The 20,877-nt window shown below is 45.2% G+C and overlaps 1 protein-coding gene across 2 annotated transcripts in view; it reads right to left on the minus strand.

Moving 5' to 3' along the window:
* The window catches only part of CRACR2A (calcium release activated channel regulator 2A), a 44,464-nt gene that overhangs the window by 17,584 nt on the left and 6,003 nt on the right, over nt 1–20,877 (minus strand). For both annotated transcript variants that reach the window (XM_077930733.1, XM_077930732.1), the window contains 11 exons: nt 18,835–18,943; nt 13,268–13,519; nt 13,010–13,121; nt 10,778–10,943; nt 8,947–9,093; nt 6,589–6,679; nt 4,176–4,271; nt 3,101–3,288; nt 2,244–2,315; nt 1,800–1,845; nt 56–144 (listed from right to left, as the gene is read on the minus strand). In XM_077930733.1, the coding sequence (XP_077786859.1) occupies nt 56–144; nt 1,800–1,845; nt 2,244–2,315; nt 3,101–3,288; nt 4,176–4,271; nt 6,589–6,679; nt 8,947–9,093; nt 10,778–10,943; nt 13,010–13,121; nt 13,268–13,441 (1,181 nt within the window). In that variant the 5' untranslated portion in view covers nt 13,442–13,519; nt 18,835–18,943. The remainder of the gene's footprint in view (nt 1–55; nt 145–1,799; nt 1,846–2,243; nt 2,316–3,100; nt 3,289–4,175; nt 4,272–6,588; nt 6,680–8,946; nt 9,094–10,777; nt 10,944–13,009; nt 13,122–13,267; nt 13,520–18,834; nt 18,944–20,877) is intronic.

The raw sequence follows: 20,877 nt of genomic DNA on the forward strand, positions 1-20,877 counted from the left end.
CAGTACATTCTGCACCCTACATTAAGAATAAATGTGCGCAATAGCAAAACCTTACCTTTTTGGCAAAGCCTTTTTCTCCATATATTTGCCGATGATCGAGCCTGACCTTTCTTTCCACCTTGCAGTTGGAACATTCTTACATTTCTGTAGAAATATTATAGAAACTGCCTCAAAATGAGTTACATAAAATGGCAGACTCAACACTATTTTCAGAGCAGTATACTCCTGTGAAGGGACGTGGGTGGCGCTGTGGGTTAAACCACAGAGCCTAGGACTTGCTGATCAGAAGGTCGGCGGTTCAAATCCCCACAACGGGGTGAGCTCGCGTTGCTCGGTTCCTGCTCCTGCCAGCCTAGCGGTTCGAAAGCATGTCAAAGTGCAAGTAGATAAATAGGTACCACTCAGGCGGGAAGGTAAACGGTGTTTCCGTGTGCTGCTCTGGTTTCACCAGAAGCGGCTTAGTTATGCTGGCCGCATGACCCGGGAGCTGTCTGCGGACAAACGCCGGCTCCCTCGGCCTATAGAGCGAGATGAGCGCCGCAACCCCAGAGTCGGCCACAACTGGACCTAATGGTCAGGGGTCCCTTTACCTTTTTATCCTCCTATTAAGGTGTCATTTAAACAGTGCATGAGGAGGGGTGGAACTGTACAAGCATCCTACTGTGCTCCTGTGGGGCAGCCATTCATTTCAATGGCATTTGCACATGAGAACTTTCCATAAATTGTGTTCTGGATCTACATCAGCAAGGAAACTTCCCTGTCTCTTGGTCCACCCCTTAGCTAGTTGACAAAATATGTTCTGTTAGGGCTAGATTTGCGGGCTAATGTTCTTGGATGTACCCTAGAAAGGCCTGGGGATATCAACCTTTGGAATATCTGGGCGCCAAGAGGAAATGGAAACCACATGAGCATTAAAGGCACCAAGATGGGAATGGGTTCAGGGAAGGAGGTGAAAACAGAAAACCAGAAGTGGGATTCGGAAGAATCAGAAAAACAAATATGCAAGGATCTTTGGAAGAGAGGAGCTCGTGCCCAAATTGTTGCCTCCTGCAGATTGATAATACACCAATGCCCCAAATCACCTGAAAGTACAGTAGCTTTCCGTGTCTAAGATAATGTTTTTTTATTATAAAATAATGTTTAGAATTGTGGGGCATCTTATACACGGATAGTGCAGAGGGGGGACGGGTGATTGGTTGCAGCCTTGAGCAGGAGATTGTCAGAAGCGATTGGTGGCTGTGGCAGCAATTGGGCGGGTGATTGGTGGCTTCAACGACGCACGCGATTGGCAGCGTCGGTCAGGTGGGTGATCTATTTTTGGCAATCAAAAAAAAGCTCAACAACTCTGGGCAATCTTCCCCCATTTTCTTAATTTAGAGTCCCCAAAAATAGGGATCGTCTTATACACAGGGGTGTGTTATGCACAGAAAAATACGGTATTGTATTTGGTTTTTGATGATGTTGTTAGCACTTGTGGTAAAAGTGGGTGCAAATAAGCTGACGATGATGGATGTGCACATTTGTGAACCAGTAACACAGGAAGTCGCCATCTACAAAGTCCGGCAACTGGTCCATCTGGCTCAGAACAGACAGGCCACAACTTGCCAGGGATTCTTGCAGGAAACTGTCCTAGCCCCACTTGCAAATGTCGTGATTTGAATTTGGGACCTTCTGCATGCACAGAAGGTGCTCTTCCACTTAACTACAGAGGTGTGTCGCCACAATATAGTTAAGAATCTGTCAAGGCTAAGAAAAAAACACACGTTTTATGAGAAGGTTGTCTGGGGCTGCCCACTCACCTGTAAACATTCGTCGTGTTCATCTCTCAGATATTTGTTCCTTTCTCTGCAGTGGTGGGGCACGAAAAGAAAGGAAAACAACACAGAACTTACAACATATCCTCCAACTCTGCCCGCTTATCAGTGGGGGAGTCCAGTGTGTTAAGAAATTGATATGGTATTGTGGTAAGAAAGCTGAGAGGATATTAAACCAAACCTTATTACAGGGGAATCCCAGTTTACACAGTGATTCTGTTCTGCGGGATGTACACAAGTCCAGTCCAGTTTGCCCTGCCCTGCTCCACCCCCTTTCAGTGCTGAGAATGGCATGCATGTCAGCAGTCATACCCATGCTGATTGCATGCGAGTGGGGAGTTGCCTGTATTGAGGTTTTATAATATTTGCTCTGGTTCCCGCTGCTGGCAGGGGTGGATTTGCTTATTTCTTATTTGCTTATTTTCTTACCTTAAAAAGTCCAGCTGCTTAAGGAGCCCTGACTTCTCCCTCTGTAGCATTTCTGTCACTCTGTAAACCTCACTGAAGGAGACAAATAAAAATCATCACAATAAAACCTAATAATAACAACCATTCTTAGAGAACTGGGATCTGTGTTCTGGATTTAGTGTTGGGGTTTTTGTAACAATAACCGGCAACCTTAGGGACGCAGGTGGCACTGTGGTCTAAACCACTGAGCCTTGGGCTTGCCGATCAAAAGGTCGGCGGTTCGAATCCCCGCGTCGGGTTGAGCTCCTGTTGCTCGGTCCCAGCTCCTGCCAACCTAGCAGTTCGAAAGCATGCCCAAAAGTGCAAGGAGATTAATAGGTACCACTCTGGCAGGAAAATAAAAGGGTTAGGGTTTTGTGGCCGACTCTGGGGTTGCGGCGCTCATCTCGCTCTATAGGCCGAGGGAGCCGGCGTACAGCTTCTGGGTCATGTGGTCAGCATGACTAAGCCGCTTCTGGCGAACCAGAGCAGCGCACGGAAACGCCGTTTACCTTCCCGCCGGAGCGGTACCTATTTATCTACTTGCACTTTTGACGTGCTTTCAAACTGCTAGGTTGGCAGGAGCAGGGACCGAGCAACGGGAGCTCACCCCGTCGCGGGGATTCGAACCGCCGACCTTCTGATCGGCAAGCCCTAGGCTCTGTGGTTTAACCCACAGCGCCACCCACGTCCCGTAATCAATAAAGTCATGGCCTAATTCAACCCAATACCAGTCCCCTGTGTTCATTCTTGTGGCAATCCCTTCACCTGTTATGTGCCTGTGCCAGCAATGCAAATTGGACACATTCAGCTGTATTCCAGTTCTGGGAATCACTCACATTTCCTTTTCTTCCTGCAGTTTTTTGGCCTCATCCTGGAGCATCTGCAAGTGCTGCTGAGCACTGAGGAGCTCCTGGGATGTTCTCTCCAGTTCTTCCAGCAGCCCTTTGTTTGTAAGCTTCAGCTTGGTATTTTCTACTTTGGTCTCCTGCTTGTCATTGTGCAGCTCTTTAAATTGTCCCTCTAACTGGGTGGGAAAGAAAAAAAACAACAAATGTATTTTAAAAGTCAATCAAGTTCATTTTTTAACTGAATGGATTGGGAACAGCAACCATAGTGCTATTAATTTTTTTTTTGTGTGTGTATGCAAATTATGATGAAAATCCAGCATGACTTCATAAGAGGAAACTTTACGCAAATGAAGTGATTGGAAAAGAAAGGAACAGAAAAGCCAAGGGAGTCAAATCTCTCCAAAATGCTAGGGAGCTGTTTAAAAACACAGTATTAAAAGTTCAGCTGAAATATATAATGTATGTCAGGAAAGCAACCCAGAGACAAAAAGATGCTAGTGTGCTTAACAATTAAAGTCAAAGAAGCTATTAGAGGCAAGGAAAGTTCCGTTAGGAAATGGAAGTCTTGTTCATACGAGAACAAAAAGAAACAAAGTTTTATGCTAGATGACAGCTCCTTTCATTCTGACTTGCCTTTGTCACAATCAGCGCTGTTTCTGTTCGACTGCAGTTCGGTTTCTGCTAAATACTAAGTTATTCATCTTGCTGTCAGCTATTTAACATAGGTTACGCAAGTTATGCTCCTTATTTACATAACTTAGGTAACTTATATTCATGTCAGGTTAAAGGAAAAATCAAAACATTGCAAAAAGAAACCATTGGATACGTATCAGGAATGCACTCTTTCAAAGACAGCTGCAAAGTGATGAAGAGAGAACAGCACAAAGCAGCCTCTTAGTGATTTAGGACGTGAGAGCTGCTTTACCAAGAAAACAAAAAACAAAATGGTATCCTGCTGTAATAAATATAATTACAATTCTCCCACTTGCATGTCAAGTTTTGCCAAGCAAGCAAGCAAGCAAACAAACAAACAAAATTTTCTCTGTATCTGCATCTCACTTACTCTTTTCTGTTTCTGAGCCAGTTGCTCCAGTTCCTGCTCTTTTGCTGTAAGCTTATGCTCCAAATCCTGACTTCGGGACTGAAACCTTTCTGTGTCCTGTAAAATTAGAAGACATTACCGTAAGAGCAAAGGTAAAGGTAAAGATACCCCTGCCCCTACGGGCCAGTCTTGCCAGACTCTGGGGTTGTGCGCCCATCTCACTCAAGAGGCCGGGGGCCAGCGCTGTCCGCAGACACTTCCGGGTCACGTGGCCAGCGTGACAAGCTGCATCTGGCGAGCCAGCGCAGCACACGGAAACGCCGTTTACCTTCCCGCCAGTAAGCGGTCCCTGTTTATCTACTTGCACCCGGGGGTGCTTTTGAACTGCTAGGTTGGCAGGCGCTGGGACCGAGCAGCAGGAGCGCACCCCGCCGCGGGGATTCGAACCGCCAACCTTTTGATCGGCAAGCCCTAGGCGCTGAGGCTTTTACCCACAGCGCCACCCGCGTCCCTACCGTAAGAGCACCAGGGTATTAATTAAGAAGTCTAGGTATGTGATCATGTTCCCAGTATTCCATCTGTATATTATAACCACTTTTTGCCCATTTAATAATGCATTCTTTGTTGAAATTTGAAATGCAAGAAGAACTCATTAAACGGTTATAAATTTTTGCAATAACATATTTGTCATCTGTACACAAAATATCGTTTTCTGTTCTATATTAAAGGTTTTTTTATCCAACTTAAATCTCTCTGTTAATTGTAAATGAGAAAAAACAATTGAAGGCCATAAACTGCTATTAACTGTTTCCTTGTTTTAATTTTACAGTCTCTTTGACTCCGCTCTACTAACTCTTGATAAGTTAACCATTTCTCTTTGCCTGTCTCCTCTTTTCTAGGAAACGGTTCTTGTGTTGAAATCCATAAGGGTATCTTTGCACATAACCTATGTTTATTTCTAGTCCAAATTCTTAATATGGTACATCTAACAAAATGATTTTTGAAATCCACATTAACTTTATCATATCACAAGCATATTGTACAAGAATATGAGCAAGGGATGTGTGCAGTGGTACCTCAGGTTACATACGCTTCAGGTTACATACGCTTCAGGTTACAGACTCCACTAACCCAGAAATAGTGCTTCAGGTTAAGAACTTTGCTTCAGGATGAGAACAGAAATTGTGCTCTGGAAGCGCTGCAGCAGTGAGAGGCCCCATTAGCTAAAGTGGTGCTTCAGGTTAAGAACAGTTTCAGGTTAAGAACGGACCTCTGGAACGAATTAAGTACTTAACCCGGGGTAGCACTGTATCAGCTTACTTCACTTTGCATGGTGGTTTTTTTTTGGTCTGTTCTCCCTACTTGAGATAAATAATTTAAATCCGTGTCTCATATCTCTATGTCTATGCTCTTTGCTGCAAATGAACTTGTAAGTGTCTTCACTCTCCTTATTTTTTTAAAACGTATTTTTTATTAAAGATTTCTTGGTTTACAAAAGTATGTGCAGTGTCTCTTTTTTTCAAGTTACATTTTCTATAGATCAGTTTCATTTGCTGAGACATTAGTGTTACATTAGGAAGAAAAGGGGAGAAGAGGTGGAGGGAGCCGTGGTGAGTGGGGTGGCGTGGCAATGTTTCTATTCTACTTACTGTATGTGTGGAGTTTTGTGTCAGCGTCGCTCGTGCGGATTCTCTTGACTATTTGCTTGTGTTCCTTTGGTGGTGAGAGAGGTTGGGGTTGGCCTAGGGTGTGGTTGTTTGTTTGTGACTGGCTGTGGTGAGCTTTGTTTTCATGTGTGAGTGGGGTGGGTGGGTGTTTCTGAGTCAGGTTAGCCATCTTGATTTGTATACTGTTGGTGGATTCTTGTCGTTGCCTTGTTGGGCTGTGTTTGATAAAGGGGAGCCATACCAGGGTGAAGGTGTCTTCTTCGATTTGTCCCCGTGTCAGTTTCAGTTTGTTGGTTAGTTTTTCTAATAGGGCTGTTTCCCATACTATTTGGTACCATTGGTCCATGTTGACTCCTGACAGGTCCCTCCAGGGTCTGGCTATGATGCTTCTGGCTGCTGAGAGTAGGTGGGTTATGAGCTCTTTGTGATCTGAGTGGGCATTATAATCTTGGAAGATGTTTAGTAGGGCCATTTCTGGGGTGACTTCTAATACTTGCTTAGTTATTTTGCATATTTCTCGTATGGTTGTTGTCCAGAATAGTTGGATTTCAGGGCACTCCCACCACACGTGGAGGTATGTGCCTGTGGGTGTGCACCCTCTCCAGCATTTTGGTGAGGGTCCTGGGCATATTAGCGCTAGTTTCCTTGGTGTTAGGCACCACCTGTAAGTGAGTTTCAGAGTGAGTTCTTTCCTTTTCGTTGATTATTACAACATTAGAGCAGCTGAGAAGAAATCCATGGTAAAATGCTGCGAATAAGGAACTTGCCTTCAAAAGGAATTTTTCTTTCTCATTTTTGATCTGCTGTTCCATTTCCTCATAGAGATGCTGGATTTCCTCATCATAGGCGGCAATCTTCCTAGACAGAAAGAGAAAAGCACATCAGGTGAAATTCTTGCTGTAGTAGTGGCTTTTGGATTCATATACAGTGGTACCTCGGGTTAAGTACTTAATTCGTTCTGGAGGTCCGTTCTTAACCTGAAACTGTTATTAACCTGAAGACTTTAGCTAATGGGGCCTCCCACTGCCGCTGCACCGCTACCACCCAATTTCTGTTCTCATCCTGAAGCAAAGTTCTTAACCTGAAGCACTATTTCTGGGTTAGCGGAGTCTGTAACCTGAAGTGTATGTAACCTGAGGTACCACTGTATAAGGAGCCAATGCCACATTTTTACTTCTGAGTACCTGTGTGTGTGTGTGTTTCAGTAAGAGGAGAAAGATTTCTCTGAATAAAAGTTGTGTTGTGCTAAATTCTGCCCCTCGTGCAATTATTTCTTCATTCCGTTTTTTATCTTTATTCAGCTCTTCAGCCAAAAAAGGCTTACAAATCATGAAAATAGGGTAGGTTGCCCACCAGCCAGAGTTACCTTGTTTTTCAGAGCTGTGAGAACCTCATTTTCTCCTCTCTTCCTTTTCATTTTATTGTAAAACTATGTGCAAAGCCGAGAGTCAGAGCAGCCATCACAAATGTGCTGCCTGTGAGACTTTGTTAAGAGCGCTGTAACTTTGGTGCCCCATAAATTATTGCAAGTTGTTGATCACCAATTACAATTGGTGGTTTGTGGCAAAGAAAAAGAAAAACCTTTTAAGTGCACTTGTTAGTAATGCCCCCCCCAACCCTTTCCTCCTAAAAGGTTTAAAGTTGTGAAAACCAGTTGCTTTGGGCTAATAGCACTCTGTTCTCCCAGAGCCGAAACAGAAGTCTGAGGACAGGAAGATACATGGATGGAGAAGCAAGGTGTTTTAGTAAATATTTCCCCCCCAACTTTGACCTCTTAACTCAGACGGAGCAATTTTTGAGAACCATTTCAGTAATTGAGAGGGGAGGCGGGCAGGGAAAGATAGGTTATAGTGATTTCCCGCGGTTGATGGTTGCCAAGAAAATCACCAGCAGTAGCAACTCTTCCTTCTTTCTCTGTTAAACTTAGTTTTGCAGCGGGAACAGCCCAGCAGGTAAAGTTAAAGGTAAAGGACCCCTGGACGGTTAAGTCCAGTTAAAGGAGACTATGGGGTTGCGGCGCTCATCTCGGTTTCAGGCCCAGGGAGCCGGTATTTGTCCATAGACAGCTTTCCAGGTCATGTGGCCAGCAGGACTAAACCACTTCTGGCGCAACGGAACATCATGATGGAAACCAAATCACACGGAAATGCCGTTTACCTTCCCGCCGGAGCAGTACCTATTAATCTACTTGCACTTTTTGACGTGCTTTCGAACTACTAGGTTGGCAGGAGCTGGGACAGAGCAATGGGAGCTCACCCCATCGCGGGGATTCGAACCGCCGACCTTCTGATCGGCAAGCCCAAGAGGCTCAGCGGTTTAGACCACAGCGCCACCTGTACTGTTAAACTTAGTTTTGCAGTGGGAACAGCCCAGCATATCGAAGAGATGGATGGGAGGGAAGTAGCTGCCTCTTGTGGCAGCAACAAAACTGTTTAAGAAAGACAACAGAAGAGGCAGGTGCTGTTGTCACTGTTTTTCCAGGCAAAACACTGGAAACTGTTAGGATTTTCTCTCTCACACCCCCACACATACTTTGGTCCACCTCCATCCCCAAATCTGTGATGACAAAGTGCTACACAGAACCTTAGTGCTGTTGCTGTTGTTGTTGTTGTTGTTTAGTCGCTTAGTCATGTCCGACTCTTCGTGACCCCCTGGACCAGAGCACGCCAGGCACTCCTGTCTTCCACTGCCTCCCGCAGTTTGGTCAAACTCATGCTGGTAGCTTCGAGAACACTGTCCAACCATCTCGTCCTCTGTTGTCCCCTTCTCCTTGTGCCCTCCACCTTTCCCAACATCAGGGTCTTTTCCAGGGAGTCTTCTCTTCTCATGAGGTGGCCAAGGTATTGGAGCCTCAGCTTCACGATCTGTCCTTCCAGTGAGCACTCAGGGCTGATTTCCTTCAGAATGGATGTGTTTGATCTTCTTGCAGTCCATGGGACTCTCAAGAGTCTCCTCCAGCACCATAGTGCTTACTTACCTTAAGTAAGTACTTACCTTAGTGCTACTCAAAGCAAGCTGCTACCCTGAGCCCTGGCAAGACAAAACCTATGGGTGCTTTTGCACCAGCTGTTTACTTCCTATTTACTTTCCCCCCAAGCATTTAGGATATCATAAAAAGCACTAACCTATTCAGGACACGCTCCAATTCACTCTTCTCATTATCAGCTTCTTGAAGCTGAGAGAAAACCTTTGTCAGGAACTCTTCAAAACTAGACAGTAAATGTGGCTCATCCTTCCTCAGGTGAGACCATAGTTGCTTTATGTCACTCTCGCTGGAGAAAGAAAGAAAAAGGAATCTGTGTCACTTGCATGGTTCCTGTAGCAGCAAAAGTTCCAGCATTTGCGTATCGCAAAGCAAAAATCACATCACTATTGTAGTCATGAGGCCTATTATATGCTTGCCGCCACGATGAAATTATAAAATCAGGACAATGTATCCTGTCAATATGAAAGTTGGCAGGGATAATTGACCTTGTGAGAGGCATGATAGCTTGATAAGATTATAAAAGAAAGAATGGTCAAGGAATTATTATTATTATTATTATTATTATTATTATTATTATTATTATTACTATACCCTGCCCATCTGGCTAGGTTTCCCCACTCTGAGTGGCTCACAGCACATATCAGAACATACTAAAACACCAGACATTAAAAAAAACTTCCCAATGCAGGGCTGAGGTGAGTTTTTATGCTCATCCAAAACGTAACAGAAAAAAGGAGAAATTGAAGGCGAGATTTTGTCATATTTTAGCAGAGTCCTATGGTGCCACCTGGTAGGTGTATCTGCTAGTCTCAGAATGACTAAGTGCAAAAATAGAAGATGGAAAAAGCTCATTTTCTCCTGCTCGGGAGGGTAAGGACTGAAAGAAATAGCTTGAAATTACAACCTGCTTTAAAGCAAAGATTGGATGCTGTTCTGTGGAGCTTTCAGCAACCAAAGGAAGGGACTTAACTTAAGCTGACTGTCTTTGCTCTGCTCTGTTCTTTATTACTTCATCCTATTAATAAAACCTGTTTCTTAAATAACTGGCCTGGTGTGTTTTGGATCCATATCTAAAAACAACCTCTGGCCCTTGGCTGAACAACGCCCCTGTAGCTTAAGTTCAGTAGCTGCAGTCCTGCCCTGTGGGGAGGCTGAAGACAATTCGTTGTACTCTTCTTTGTGACAATAATTTGGGTGTTTGAAAACTGCCTTCATGTCTCCCTCGCAGAGTTACCCACTCCATGCTAAACATACTGGTTCTTCATGGACCTTATTTTGCATGACTTGGCCATCTTTGCTGTCCTCTGAATCTGTTCCCATTTGCCTGAGGAGTGGGACTACCCATGGCTGCCCTGGGCCTTCCTGCGGCTGCTGTGAGCCGCGCCAGACCTCGCCAGGCCTCCCCGCAACTGCGGCGGGCCTCGTGGCCTCCTCCCGCTGTGTGACGTCACACATGCGCATCATATGCATGACATCACACACATGCGACAGCCCCCCAAAAGTTGAGCGGAACTTGGCACTTATGGTTCACTTCTCTGCATCCAGGCAGTCCATGAAGCGGGGAGGCCAAAGGGGAATAGGAAGGCTCCAAAACGACTGAACCTGTGAATTTAGCTCTGAATTAGCTGCTTAACGTACTGAAACGGAGACCTCTGTGAAACCTCAAGACAAAGAAATGTAGAGTTTAGGACTGCAGGGCTGCACAGAAGGTAAGCAACAGGACAGAGAAAGGAACAAATGAGAAGAACCACAGCTTTCTTGTTTTCTGCTGCACTGAGAGATTTGGTGTCCAAATTGCCAAGTGGAAATCCTAAAGAATGTCGCTCTTTGTGTTGTGTCTTTTTCACAGTCCTTTAGCCAGTTATCTTGCAGGTGCAGATAGCTGCACATACAACCTGAGATGGTACAGACCCCAAAGTACAGCACCATGTGGTCCTCATGCTTCTCGGTTGTTTTTTGACAACACTTACTCTTCTAAGATATTGTTAGCGCCAAGCCTCTCCATAAGATTTGAGAACTGATATTCCTCTTCATTGCTTTCCATGCTGTTTTGTTTCCATTCAGACTGGTACACATTTTCAGTTTCACATTCTTGTGTGTCGGAAACAGATGCCGTCCGACCCAACAAAAACTGACCTACAAATTAAAAAGAGTTCATTTTTAGAGGGTGTTTTTTCCTCTGGTGGCAGATGACAGAAACTACGACACCACAAGACTGGTGTAAAATAAATCAAATAAAGGTTTTATTACAAAAACAACAAAGCTTGTGGGTGTTTTCTCTCTGCAGGCAAAATTCAAACTGCAACTTTTCCTCCTTTTGTAGTCATGACCAGCTGTACCTAATCTGCCCAGAGCTCACGCCCAGAACTCACATAAACAGTTCTTAAAGTTACAAATATCTTTACTGTTTCTTTGCAGAATGACTCCCAAAATTCATCTGATAAAATGTTTGGCCCTCAGGATAATTCCAAGGATTGAAAATATTGATTTACAACAGCCTGGAAAATAAACTATGCAACTCTCAAAACTAGGTTCTACAAGGGAACAGTAAAGGTAAATGTAAAGGATCCCTGGACGGTTAAGTCCAGTCAAAGGCGACTATGGGGCTGCGGCGCTCATCTCGCTTTCGGGCCAAGGGAGCCAGTGTTTGTCCACAGACAGCTTTCTGGGTCATGTGGCCAGCAGGACTAAACCACTTCCGGCGCAACGGGACACCGTTACGGAAACCAGAACACACGGAAACACCGTTTACATTCCTGCCACAGTGGTACCTATTTATCTACTTGCACGGGCATGCTTTTGAACTGCTAGGTTGGCAGGAGCTGGGACAGAGCAACGGGAGCTCACTCCGTCGCAGAGATTCGAGCTGCCAACCTACTTATCGGCAAGCCCAAGAGGCTCAGTGGTTTAGACCACAGCGCCACCCGTGTCCCAGATTCTACAAGAGGAATGTTGTTGGACTCCCATTGGTTCCCGGCAGCCTGGTGAAGGATGGATGATGATGGAAGTTGTACTTCAACAGCATCTGTAGGGCCAGATTTCCATTGGGTAAAATCAATAGGGTAAAAATCAAATCAATGGGTAAAATCAAATCAATTTCCATTGGGTAAAATCAATTGATGCTTTGAATTCTGGTGCTGGAGGAGACTCTTGAGAGTCCCATGGACTGCAAGAAGATCAAACCTCTCCATTCTGAAGGAAATCAGCCCTGAGAGCTCACTGGAAGGACAGATCCTGAAGCTGAGGCTCCAATACTTTGGCCACCTCCTGAGAAGACTCCCTGGAAAAGACCCTGATGTTGGGAAAGATGGAGGGTGCAAGGAGAAGGGGACGACAGAGGACGAGATGGTGGGACAGTGTTCTCGAAGCTATGAACATGAGTTTGACCAAACTGTGGGAGGCAGTGGAAGACAGGAGTGCCTGGCGTGCTCTGGTCCAGGGGGTCACAAAGAGTCGGACACGACTAAACGACTAAACAACAACAACAAAATCAATAGCCGTTGGTGAGGATGGGAGAGCTGTGGAGCCACTCACCTGAAACTAGCATCTCTGCAGCAGACCTGGATAGGGCAGGAGTGGAGCAGAGCAGCATTGAGGCCGAGGCGGAACTGGCCAATCAATCTGGAACTGGCAAGGGCACAGTCACAATATTGCAACTGCCCTGCCCCACCCTTGTCCCGTCTAAGTAAACTGCAGTGAGACAAGTGCCAGGGAGGAGAGCTTCTCCCTCCCCCCAACCACCCAAGCCACGACGGGATAATCTGAACGAATGAATGGGTGTGCTCCATGAGGCCACCAAATTAGCTGAGTGTGGCTATTTAGATCAGTTAATAGATCATTGGCCCTGTTATAGCTGAAAGAGCGTCTCCACCCCCATCATTCAGCCCGGACACTGAGAGCCAGGTCCAAGGGCCTTCCCTCACTGCAAGAAGCAAGGTTACTTAGTGGCGCCCGCCCTGTGGAACGCCCTCCCAGCAGATGTCAAGGAAATAAACAACCACCTGACTTTTAGAAGACATCTGAAGGCAGCCCTGCTTAGGGAAGTTTTTAATGTTTGATGTTTTATTGTGTTTTTAATATTCTGCTGGGAGCTGCCCAGAGTGGCTGGAGAAACCCAGCCAGATGGGCGGGGTATAAATAATAAATCATCATCATCATCATCTGAAAGGTCTTTGAAGCACCATTTTCATTTTAGAACTTACTAAATCCTGTGGAAAATTCCTCTGGAGTAAGTGAACCATTGCCATCTGCATCCAGAGTATCAAATACATTCTCCAGCTCCTCCAGACTAAGAGGTAACTCACCATGAAGCCTCTGAAATGAGAAATTGCTCCTCGTATAAAAATGAATTTCAGTTAATGTAAATCTTAAAGTCAGACAACAAATAATTTAGATTTGCAGAAGATTGCCTGGTCAACTAAATGACAGAACGCTCCACAAAGCCGCCTTGTACACTTTACCTGCATGTCACGACGAGCAATGAATCCTTTGCCTTCCACATCACAGATCTGAAAGCACTCGTGTGCTTTTGCTAACATATCCAGTTGCGCTCCTGAATTTCCATCTGCTGATTTGCTACTTTCTGCATTTTCTTGTCGCTCACGAGGAGCAATGACTCTTTTCTTTCTTTCCATCTTCACCGCTTTGATTGCAGAAGCATTTCAGGAAGCAACCATATAGTTTGGTCTCCAATTTCGGCCCCGCACCTGAATCTGAAAGAAATAAAATACATCTCAACGATGCTCTCCTTTATCTTTTAGCAACCACCTCTCTTTAGGTAGCTGCTGAAGCACAGAAGAAGGAAGGGGTCTCTTTTATTGGACAAAATGGCCACCATGATATCTTCCTTTCATAGAGTGGACAACTGCAAATAGGTCAATGAACGGAAAACGTGGGGCTGGGGAAGGTGGAGCACATCTAGAAATTATATCAAAAATAAAGCCAGCCTGATCAAAAGCGGTAAACACAGAATTTTACCTTTAATACTGTTATGAATTTGTGGGTGCCAGACAGTTATAATCCTTGGATTCAGCAGGTGTTAACAGCTAATTAAGACAGGCTGCCTTCCTGTTTTGAGGTGATCGCATGGGTGATGGGCCATTAAGAGAACAAGGGATAAAGGGGCTCGGTGTGAGACGTCTCCCCTCTAAACCAGAGTTTGGAGTAGAGAGATTAGTAAGATGTGATGTGAATTAGAAGGAAAGCAGCAAGCTACAAAGCCAGATAGGCACAGAATGATATTTGATGTCTGTGTGAATGCAAGACTGTAGCTATAGGAGAAGCACGACCCTTCTGAGGTGTTGATGCTGTGAGCTCCTCCACCGTAGGCTCAGGCTGTATATATGTGTAAATAAACCATATATCCTAAAGACACTGCAGTCTCCGCTGTGCCTCATTCCCAAAAGGAAACAGAGATGCTAAGTAAGTGCCTGGTACCCCTGACATATTTCACAACTCAGAGTTTGGGGTTGCGTGCAACAAAACCTTCCCCTATTATAGGGTTGGGGAATCTGTGGCCTCCCAGATGCTACTGTACTCCCATTTCCATCAGCATGGCCAATGGTCAGGGATGATGGGAACTGTAGTTAGAAGCCCTCCTTTATTTTAATTCCTTAGTTCTAATCTATGTCGTTGCAATATCGTCCTCTGAACTCAATGTATTTTCATGTTTAAAGGTAAAGGACCTCTGACAGTTCAGTCCAGTTGTGGACGACTCTGGACTCTGCAGCAATCATCTCGCTTTACTGGCCGAGGGAGCTGGCGTTTGTCAGCAGACAGTTTTCCCGGGTCATGTGGCCAGCAGGACTTAGCCACTTCTGGCAAAACCAGAGCAGCGCATGGAAACGCCGTTTAGAATAGAATAGAATTTATTATTTATACCCCGCCCATCCGGCTGGGTTTAACCAGCCACTCTGGGCGGCTTCCAACAAAGTATTAAAATACAGTGGTCTAAAAATAAAATAAAATAGAAATACAGTGGTCTGTTAAACATTAAAAGCTTCCCTAAAGAGGGCTGCCTTCAGATGTCTTCTAAAAGTCTGGTAGTTGTTTACCTTCCCGCCAGAGCAGTACCTATTTATCTACTTGCACTGCGTGCTTTCAAACTGCTAGGTTGGCAGGAGCTGGGACAGAGCAACGGGAGTTCACCCTGTCGCGGGGATTCGAACCACCGACCTTCCGATCGGCAAGCCCTAGGCTCAGTGGTTTAGAGCACAGCACCACCCGCCACCCTTTTTCCCCCTCATGTATTGTTCACAGGAAGAGTAGGATGTGCAGTTGGGACCTCCAACGCATGAAGGGGAGAACATTAAATGTTCACTGACAATTTTCAGACCATTTCACCCAGAACGTAAAAATGCATTGAGCACAATTTTTCATCCATCACCTGGTAATATATCAGACTTAGCTAAACAGAAGTTCCTCCCTTTTATTACCTTTGCTTTTCTCTGTCCCGTGTTAGATCCTGTTTGTATAAAAGTGTAAACACAGGTCACTCGAGTCACAGGACAAGAGAATAAACTCTTAAGAGCCTTATCTCCAAACACGCTGCAGCAGCAAATAATTACTTAGGGTGGTTTCCACTTCTATAAACTCACTAGTGTTTCTTTTATAGTTCCTAATAGTTAATATAGTATAATATTGTTATGAGTTGGGGCAGCTGTATGCCTCAGCCCCCTTCTAATTCCTGGATCCCGCACCAATTCAATTCCTGGTATAGAAAGACTTGTTTCCTGGTGAGGTAATGACCCTCTAAATATGGGCCATTAAGCTAACAAAGGAAGTGGCTCTGTGCCAGATATCAAATAGGTGGGCCTTCCTCAACTCACTGGTAGTTAGAAAAAGAAAGGCTAGAGTTGAGAGTTGAACTTAATGAGCTAGGACCTGGAAACTGGAAGCTGACAAGACTGCAGGCTGGGAGACAGAACCAGGCCTGGTTGCTGCTGGAATCCAAGGCTGTGGCTATTATTATTATTATTTATTAAATTTATATATATACACCCCTAAACCCGGAGGTCTCAGGGCAGTTCACGGAATAAAATCAAGATGTAAAACCACAAAATACATAATAAAAATAAAAGCAACAACCCAATAGCCCCCCGCAACCAAAAACACACATTTTAAAAGGGTATAGGATGTCGATCAGGTCAACCAGAGGCCTGGTTAAAAAGGAATGTTTTTGCCTTGCAAATAATGAAGGCACCAGGCGAACTTCTTTGGGGAGAGCAGTGCCATGAAGAAGGATGCCATGGGTATACCATATATCATAAAGACACTACTGTCTCCGCTATTCCTCATTCTGAAGGGAACCAAATCCTGGGTTAAGGTGCCTGGAACTGCTGGAATTTTGCACCGCTCAGAGACTGGGGTGGCAGGCAACATTATACAGCAGTACCTAAGGACATGAGCTTTGAGCTAGCATGCTCATTTGTGGGAAGTGGCTGAGGCTCGCAAGCATGCGCCCTTGCCGGTTCAGAAGCTCACATGTGCCTGTAGCATGTCTACGTTAAGTGGAGGTGGGTGGGTGAGGAAATTGGTGTGACCACAGGAAACATAACGGCCACTTCAAGTGTGAGTTCATTCTGAGCGTTTCCACCTACCCCCAAATTTTCTGTAACTAAAAGAAAGAACACGGAAGATGGAAGAGAAAATAAGAATGAACAGAGAAGGACACGGGAAGGAAGGAAGGAAGGAAGGAAGGAAGGAAGGAAGGAAGGAAGGAAGGAAGGAAAATAACACAGGAAGGAAGGAAGACAGGAAATTTGGGGAAATGAAAAATACAGCGAGTGAGCAAGGGGTTCACTTACAATCATTCCTGCAACTGGGAACTTTTTATGTAAAATAGCTTTGATGTTTTTGCACTCAAGCAGTGTATAAGTTTTACGAAATAAAATAAATAAAATCAACTCTTGATAAAAGGTGGGGTATAAATAAATAAATAAATGATAATGATAATAATAATTACAGTGGAGTCCCAAGCAAAGGGAAGATTCTAAGTGCATTTACCTAAGCCCACTTAAATACACCCTGCTAAATATGGGAATGTTTGATATCAAGCTAGCACATGGCAGCCCTGTTTAGGGAAGTTTTCAATGATTAATGTTTTACAGTGGTACCTCAGGTTAAGAACTTAATTCGTTCCGGAGGTCCGTTCTTAACCTGAAACTGTTCTTAACCTGAAGACCACTTTAGCTAATGGGGCCTCTGCGCTGCCGCTGCACGATTTCTGTTCTCATCCTAAAGCAAAGTTCTTAACGCAAGGTAGTATTTCTGTGTTAGCGGAGTCTGTAACCTGAAGCGTATGTAACCCGAGGTACCACTGTATTGTGCTTTTCATTCTGTTGGGAGCCACCCAGAGTGGCTGGGGAAACCCAGTCAGATGGGTGGGATATAAATAGTAAAATAATAATAATAATAATAATAATAATAATAATAATAATAATAATAATAAAAGGTACCCCTGCCCGTATGGGCCAGTCTTGCCAGACTCTAGGGTTGTGCGCCCATTTCACTCAAGAGGCCGAGGGCCAGCGCTGTCCACAGACACTTCCGGGTCACGTGGCCAGCGTGACAAGCTGCATCTGGCGAGCCAGCGCAGCACACGGAAACGCCGTTTACCTTCCCGCTAGTAAGCGGTCCCTATTTATCTACTTGCACCCGGGGGTGCTTTCGAACTGCTAGGTTGGCAGGCGCTGGGACCGAGCAACGGAAGCGCACCCCGCCGCGGGGATTTGAACCGCCGACCTTTCGATCGGCAAGTCCTAGGCGCTGAGGCTTTAACCCACAGCGCCACCCACGTCTCACTGCATATACTACATGAGAATAATTATATATCCCCCTTTCTTCTGTTATGGAACCCAATAAGCTTACATGTAATTCCCAGATAGTCAGCCATCCAGGCACTGACCAGACCCAGACCTGTTTAGCCATAGCAAGGTGATGCTCTCATGCACCTTCACACCATAACCTGGAATTGCATCCTTTTTAAGATGCTTCAACAACTTAGTTGACCTTACACATGCTTAGCTGTAAACAAGTCCCACTAAATGATATTCCCGAGCACTGCGTCACCAATTCCTGTAGTTACAAACAATTCAGGGTGCAATCACATACTCACTTACCTGGGAGTAAGCCCCATTGAGTTTTGAATTCAGTGGAACTTACTTTGGAGTAGACCCATTAAAAATGGCGGTGCAAATGGGCCTACATGCTAGCTGCCCACATCAAAGAGAACACAAAACCCTTTGCTTAAAGAAAGGGTGCCTATTTGATCAGGTTTAGAATATTCGCCGTATTTTTCGCTCTATAAGACGCACCAGACCACAAGACGCACCTAGTTTTTGGAGGAGGAAAACAAGGAAAAAAATATTCTGAATCTCAGGAGCCAGAACAGCAAGAGGGATCAATATGCAGCGAAAGCAGCAATCCTTCTTGCTGTTCTGGCTTCTGGGATAGCTGCACAGCCTGCATTCGCTCCATAAGACGCACACACATTTCCCCTTACTTTTTAGGAGGGAAAAAGTGAGTTTTATAGAGCAAAAAATAAGGTATATTGTTATAATGAGAAAAGGAAGAGAAACAAACCCACCGATGCTATTAGAACAGGTTGAGATTGCAACTAAATCTACATAACTTTTAGTTTGTCCTGAATATCCGTTCTCCTCCCCTGACAACCCACCAAGTAAAACTGCTCTCTTTTTGTTAACAGCACCTAGGAGGAAGTGCCGGATTACTTGTCTTGTCATCTTCAGTGAGTTACGCTTACATCCTTTGAATTTACTCTAAGCCAGGGGGGCCCCGCACTGGATCTTCGACACAGGAAAGAGACTATGGCTTTGCCACATTTCAACACATAAAAGACAGAGGAAGTCGAAACCAATGCTTCAGTAACAGACATGTTCCAGTCGTTGCTGGCAAGCTCAATCCTTCAGCTAGCTTTGGCTTCTGCATATGTGTCATTAAACATTACTCTGCTTGCTTTCTGGCCAGTTATTTGTACTTTATTTTTTTAAAAACCCCGACAACTTACCTCTGCTCACTTCCCTGGAAGAACAAAATACATATCCGCAGATGGCTCTCCGTGCAAAGGAACACGCTCAGCCGCGTCCGGCTGCAAGTCCTAAGCTTGTTTTCTGAGGCTGGTTGTGTGCACATAGAGGAAGAAGGAAGAGCGAATCAGAGGGGGCAAAGCACTTCCAAAACATTGCTGAGTCAACATGAATTTTATACAAGAAGCTGTGGGCGGGACAGAGCGAGTCTAACCTGTTCTGCCTCTTCTTTTCCCTCCCATCTTGTCAAACCCACATACATATACATGCCGTTTTGCCACAAGAGTAGTTTCATTTTATATGCGGTTGCTGCTTTGATACTCGAGTAACAGTAGTTAAGTCATGATAGCTGGTACTGTATTGGAATGCACAGTTTTATAGACACTCAACAAAGGTCTTCTTCTTCTTCGTTAAAAGTAAAGGTAAAGGGACCCCTGACCATTAGGTCCAGTCGTGACCGACTCTGGGGTTGCGGCGCTCATCTTGCTTTACTGGCCAAGGGAGCCGGCGTACAGCTTCCGGGTCATGTGGCCAGCATGACTAAGCCGCTTCTGGCGTACCAGAGCAGCACACGGAAACGCCGTTTACCTTCCCGCTGGAGTGGTACCTATTTATCTACTTGAACTTTGACGTGCTTTCGAACTGCTAGGTGGGCAGGAGCAGGGACCGATCAACGGGAGCTCACCCCTTCACGGGATTCGAACCACCGACCTTCTGATCGGCAAGTCCTAGGCTCTGTGGTTTAGCTGACTCCTAAAAAATGTGGAAATTACACAAACACATATTTGGAAACACATGGATCATATAGCTATACTCATCAGAGTTCTAGGGCATCTTTTGGACAAACTGTATGTTTCAAGGTAGCTGTCCCTATAGAAATATACAGTAAGAAGGGGGGGTGGGTGTTCTACGCATTACATGAAAACAGAAAACTGCCTGAATCAGACCATTGATCCATTTGGCTCAGTATTGTTGACTACAGTTTGCAAGTTTTCACACAGAAGTCTTTAAAACCCTACCTGGAGGCACCAAGGAAAGATGGAACCTTAGACCTGCATTGCAAAGCAGGTTCTACCACTAAACTGAGGCCTCCAAGGAGAGTTAAATCTCCTTCTCTCCCATCTTGCCACAAACAGTACAGATCCGGTTAGGTGGGTGGAGCTGTGAGGGCACAATGAGATAGCGGAGTCTAGAGGACTTTGATCATTGCACATGGTGACAGCAGTCACGAAATTAAAAGATGCCTGCTTCTTGGGAGAAAAGCAATGATAAACCTAGACAGCATCTTAAAAAGCAAAGACATCACCTTGCCAACAAAGGTCCGTATAGTTAAAGCTATGGTTTTCCCAGTAGTGATGTATGGAAGTGAAAGCTGGACCATAAAGAAGGCTGATTGCTGAAGAATTGATGCTTTTGAATTCTGGTGCTGGAGGAAACTCTTGAGAGTCCCATGGACTGCGAGAAGATCAAACCTATCCATTCTTAGGGAAATCAGCCCTGAGTGCTCACTGGAAGGAGAGATCGTGAAGCTGAGGCTCCAATACTTTGGCCACCTCATGAGAAGAGAAGACTCCCTGGAAAAGACCCTGATGTTGGGAAAGATGGAGGGCACAAGGAGAAGGGGACGACAGAGGACGAGATGGTTGGACAGTGCTCTCAAAGCTACCAGCATGAGTCTGACCAAACCGCGGGAGGCAGTGGAAGACAGAAGTGCCTGGCGTGCTCTGGTCCATGGGGTCACGAAGAGTGTATAGCTCTGGACGTGTATAGCATTAACTCTGACGCGGGTGGCGCTGTGTGTTAAACCACAGAGCCTAGGACTTGCCGATCAGAAGGTCAGCAGTTCAAATCCCCACGACGGGGTGAGCTCCCGTTGCTCCGTCCCAGCTCCTGCCTACCTAGCAGTTTGAAAGCATGTCAAAGTGCAAGTAGATAAATAGGTACCGCTCTGGCGGGAAGGTAAACAGCGTTTCCGTGTACTGCTCTGGTTTGCCAGAAGCGGCTTAGTCATGCTGGCCACATGA

The sequence above is a fragment of the Podarcis muralis genome, chromosome 6 (assembly GCF_964188315.1).
Source record: "Podarcis muralis chromosome 6, rPodMur119.hap1.1, whole genome shotgun sequence".
NCBI classification, from domain to species: domain Eukaryota; kingdom Metazoa; phylum Chordata; class Lepidosauria; order Squamata; family Lacertidae; genus Podarcis; species Podarcis muralis.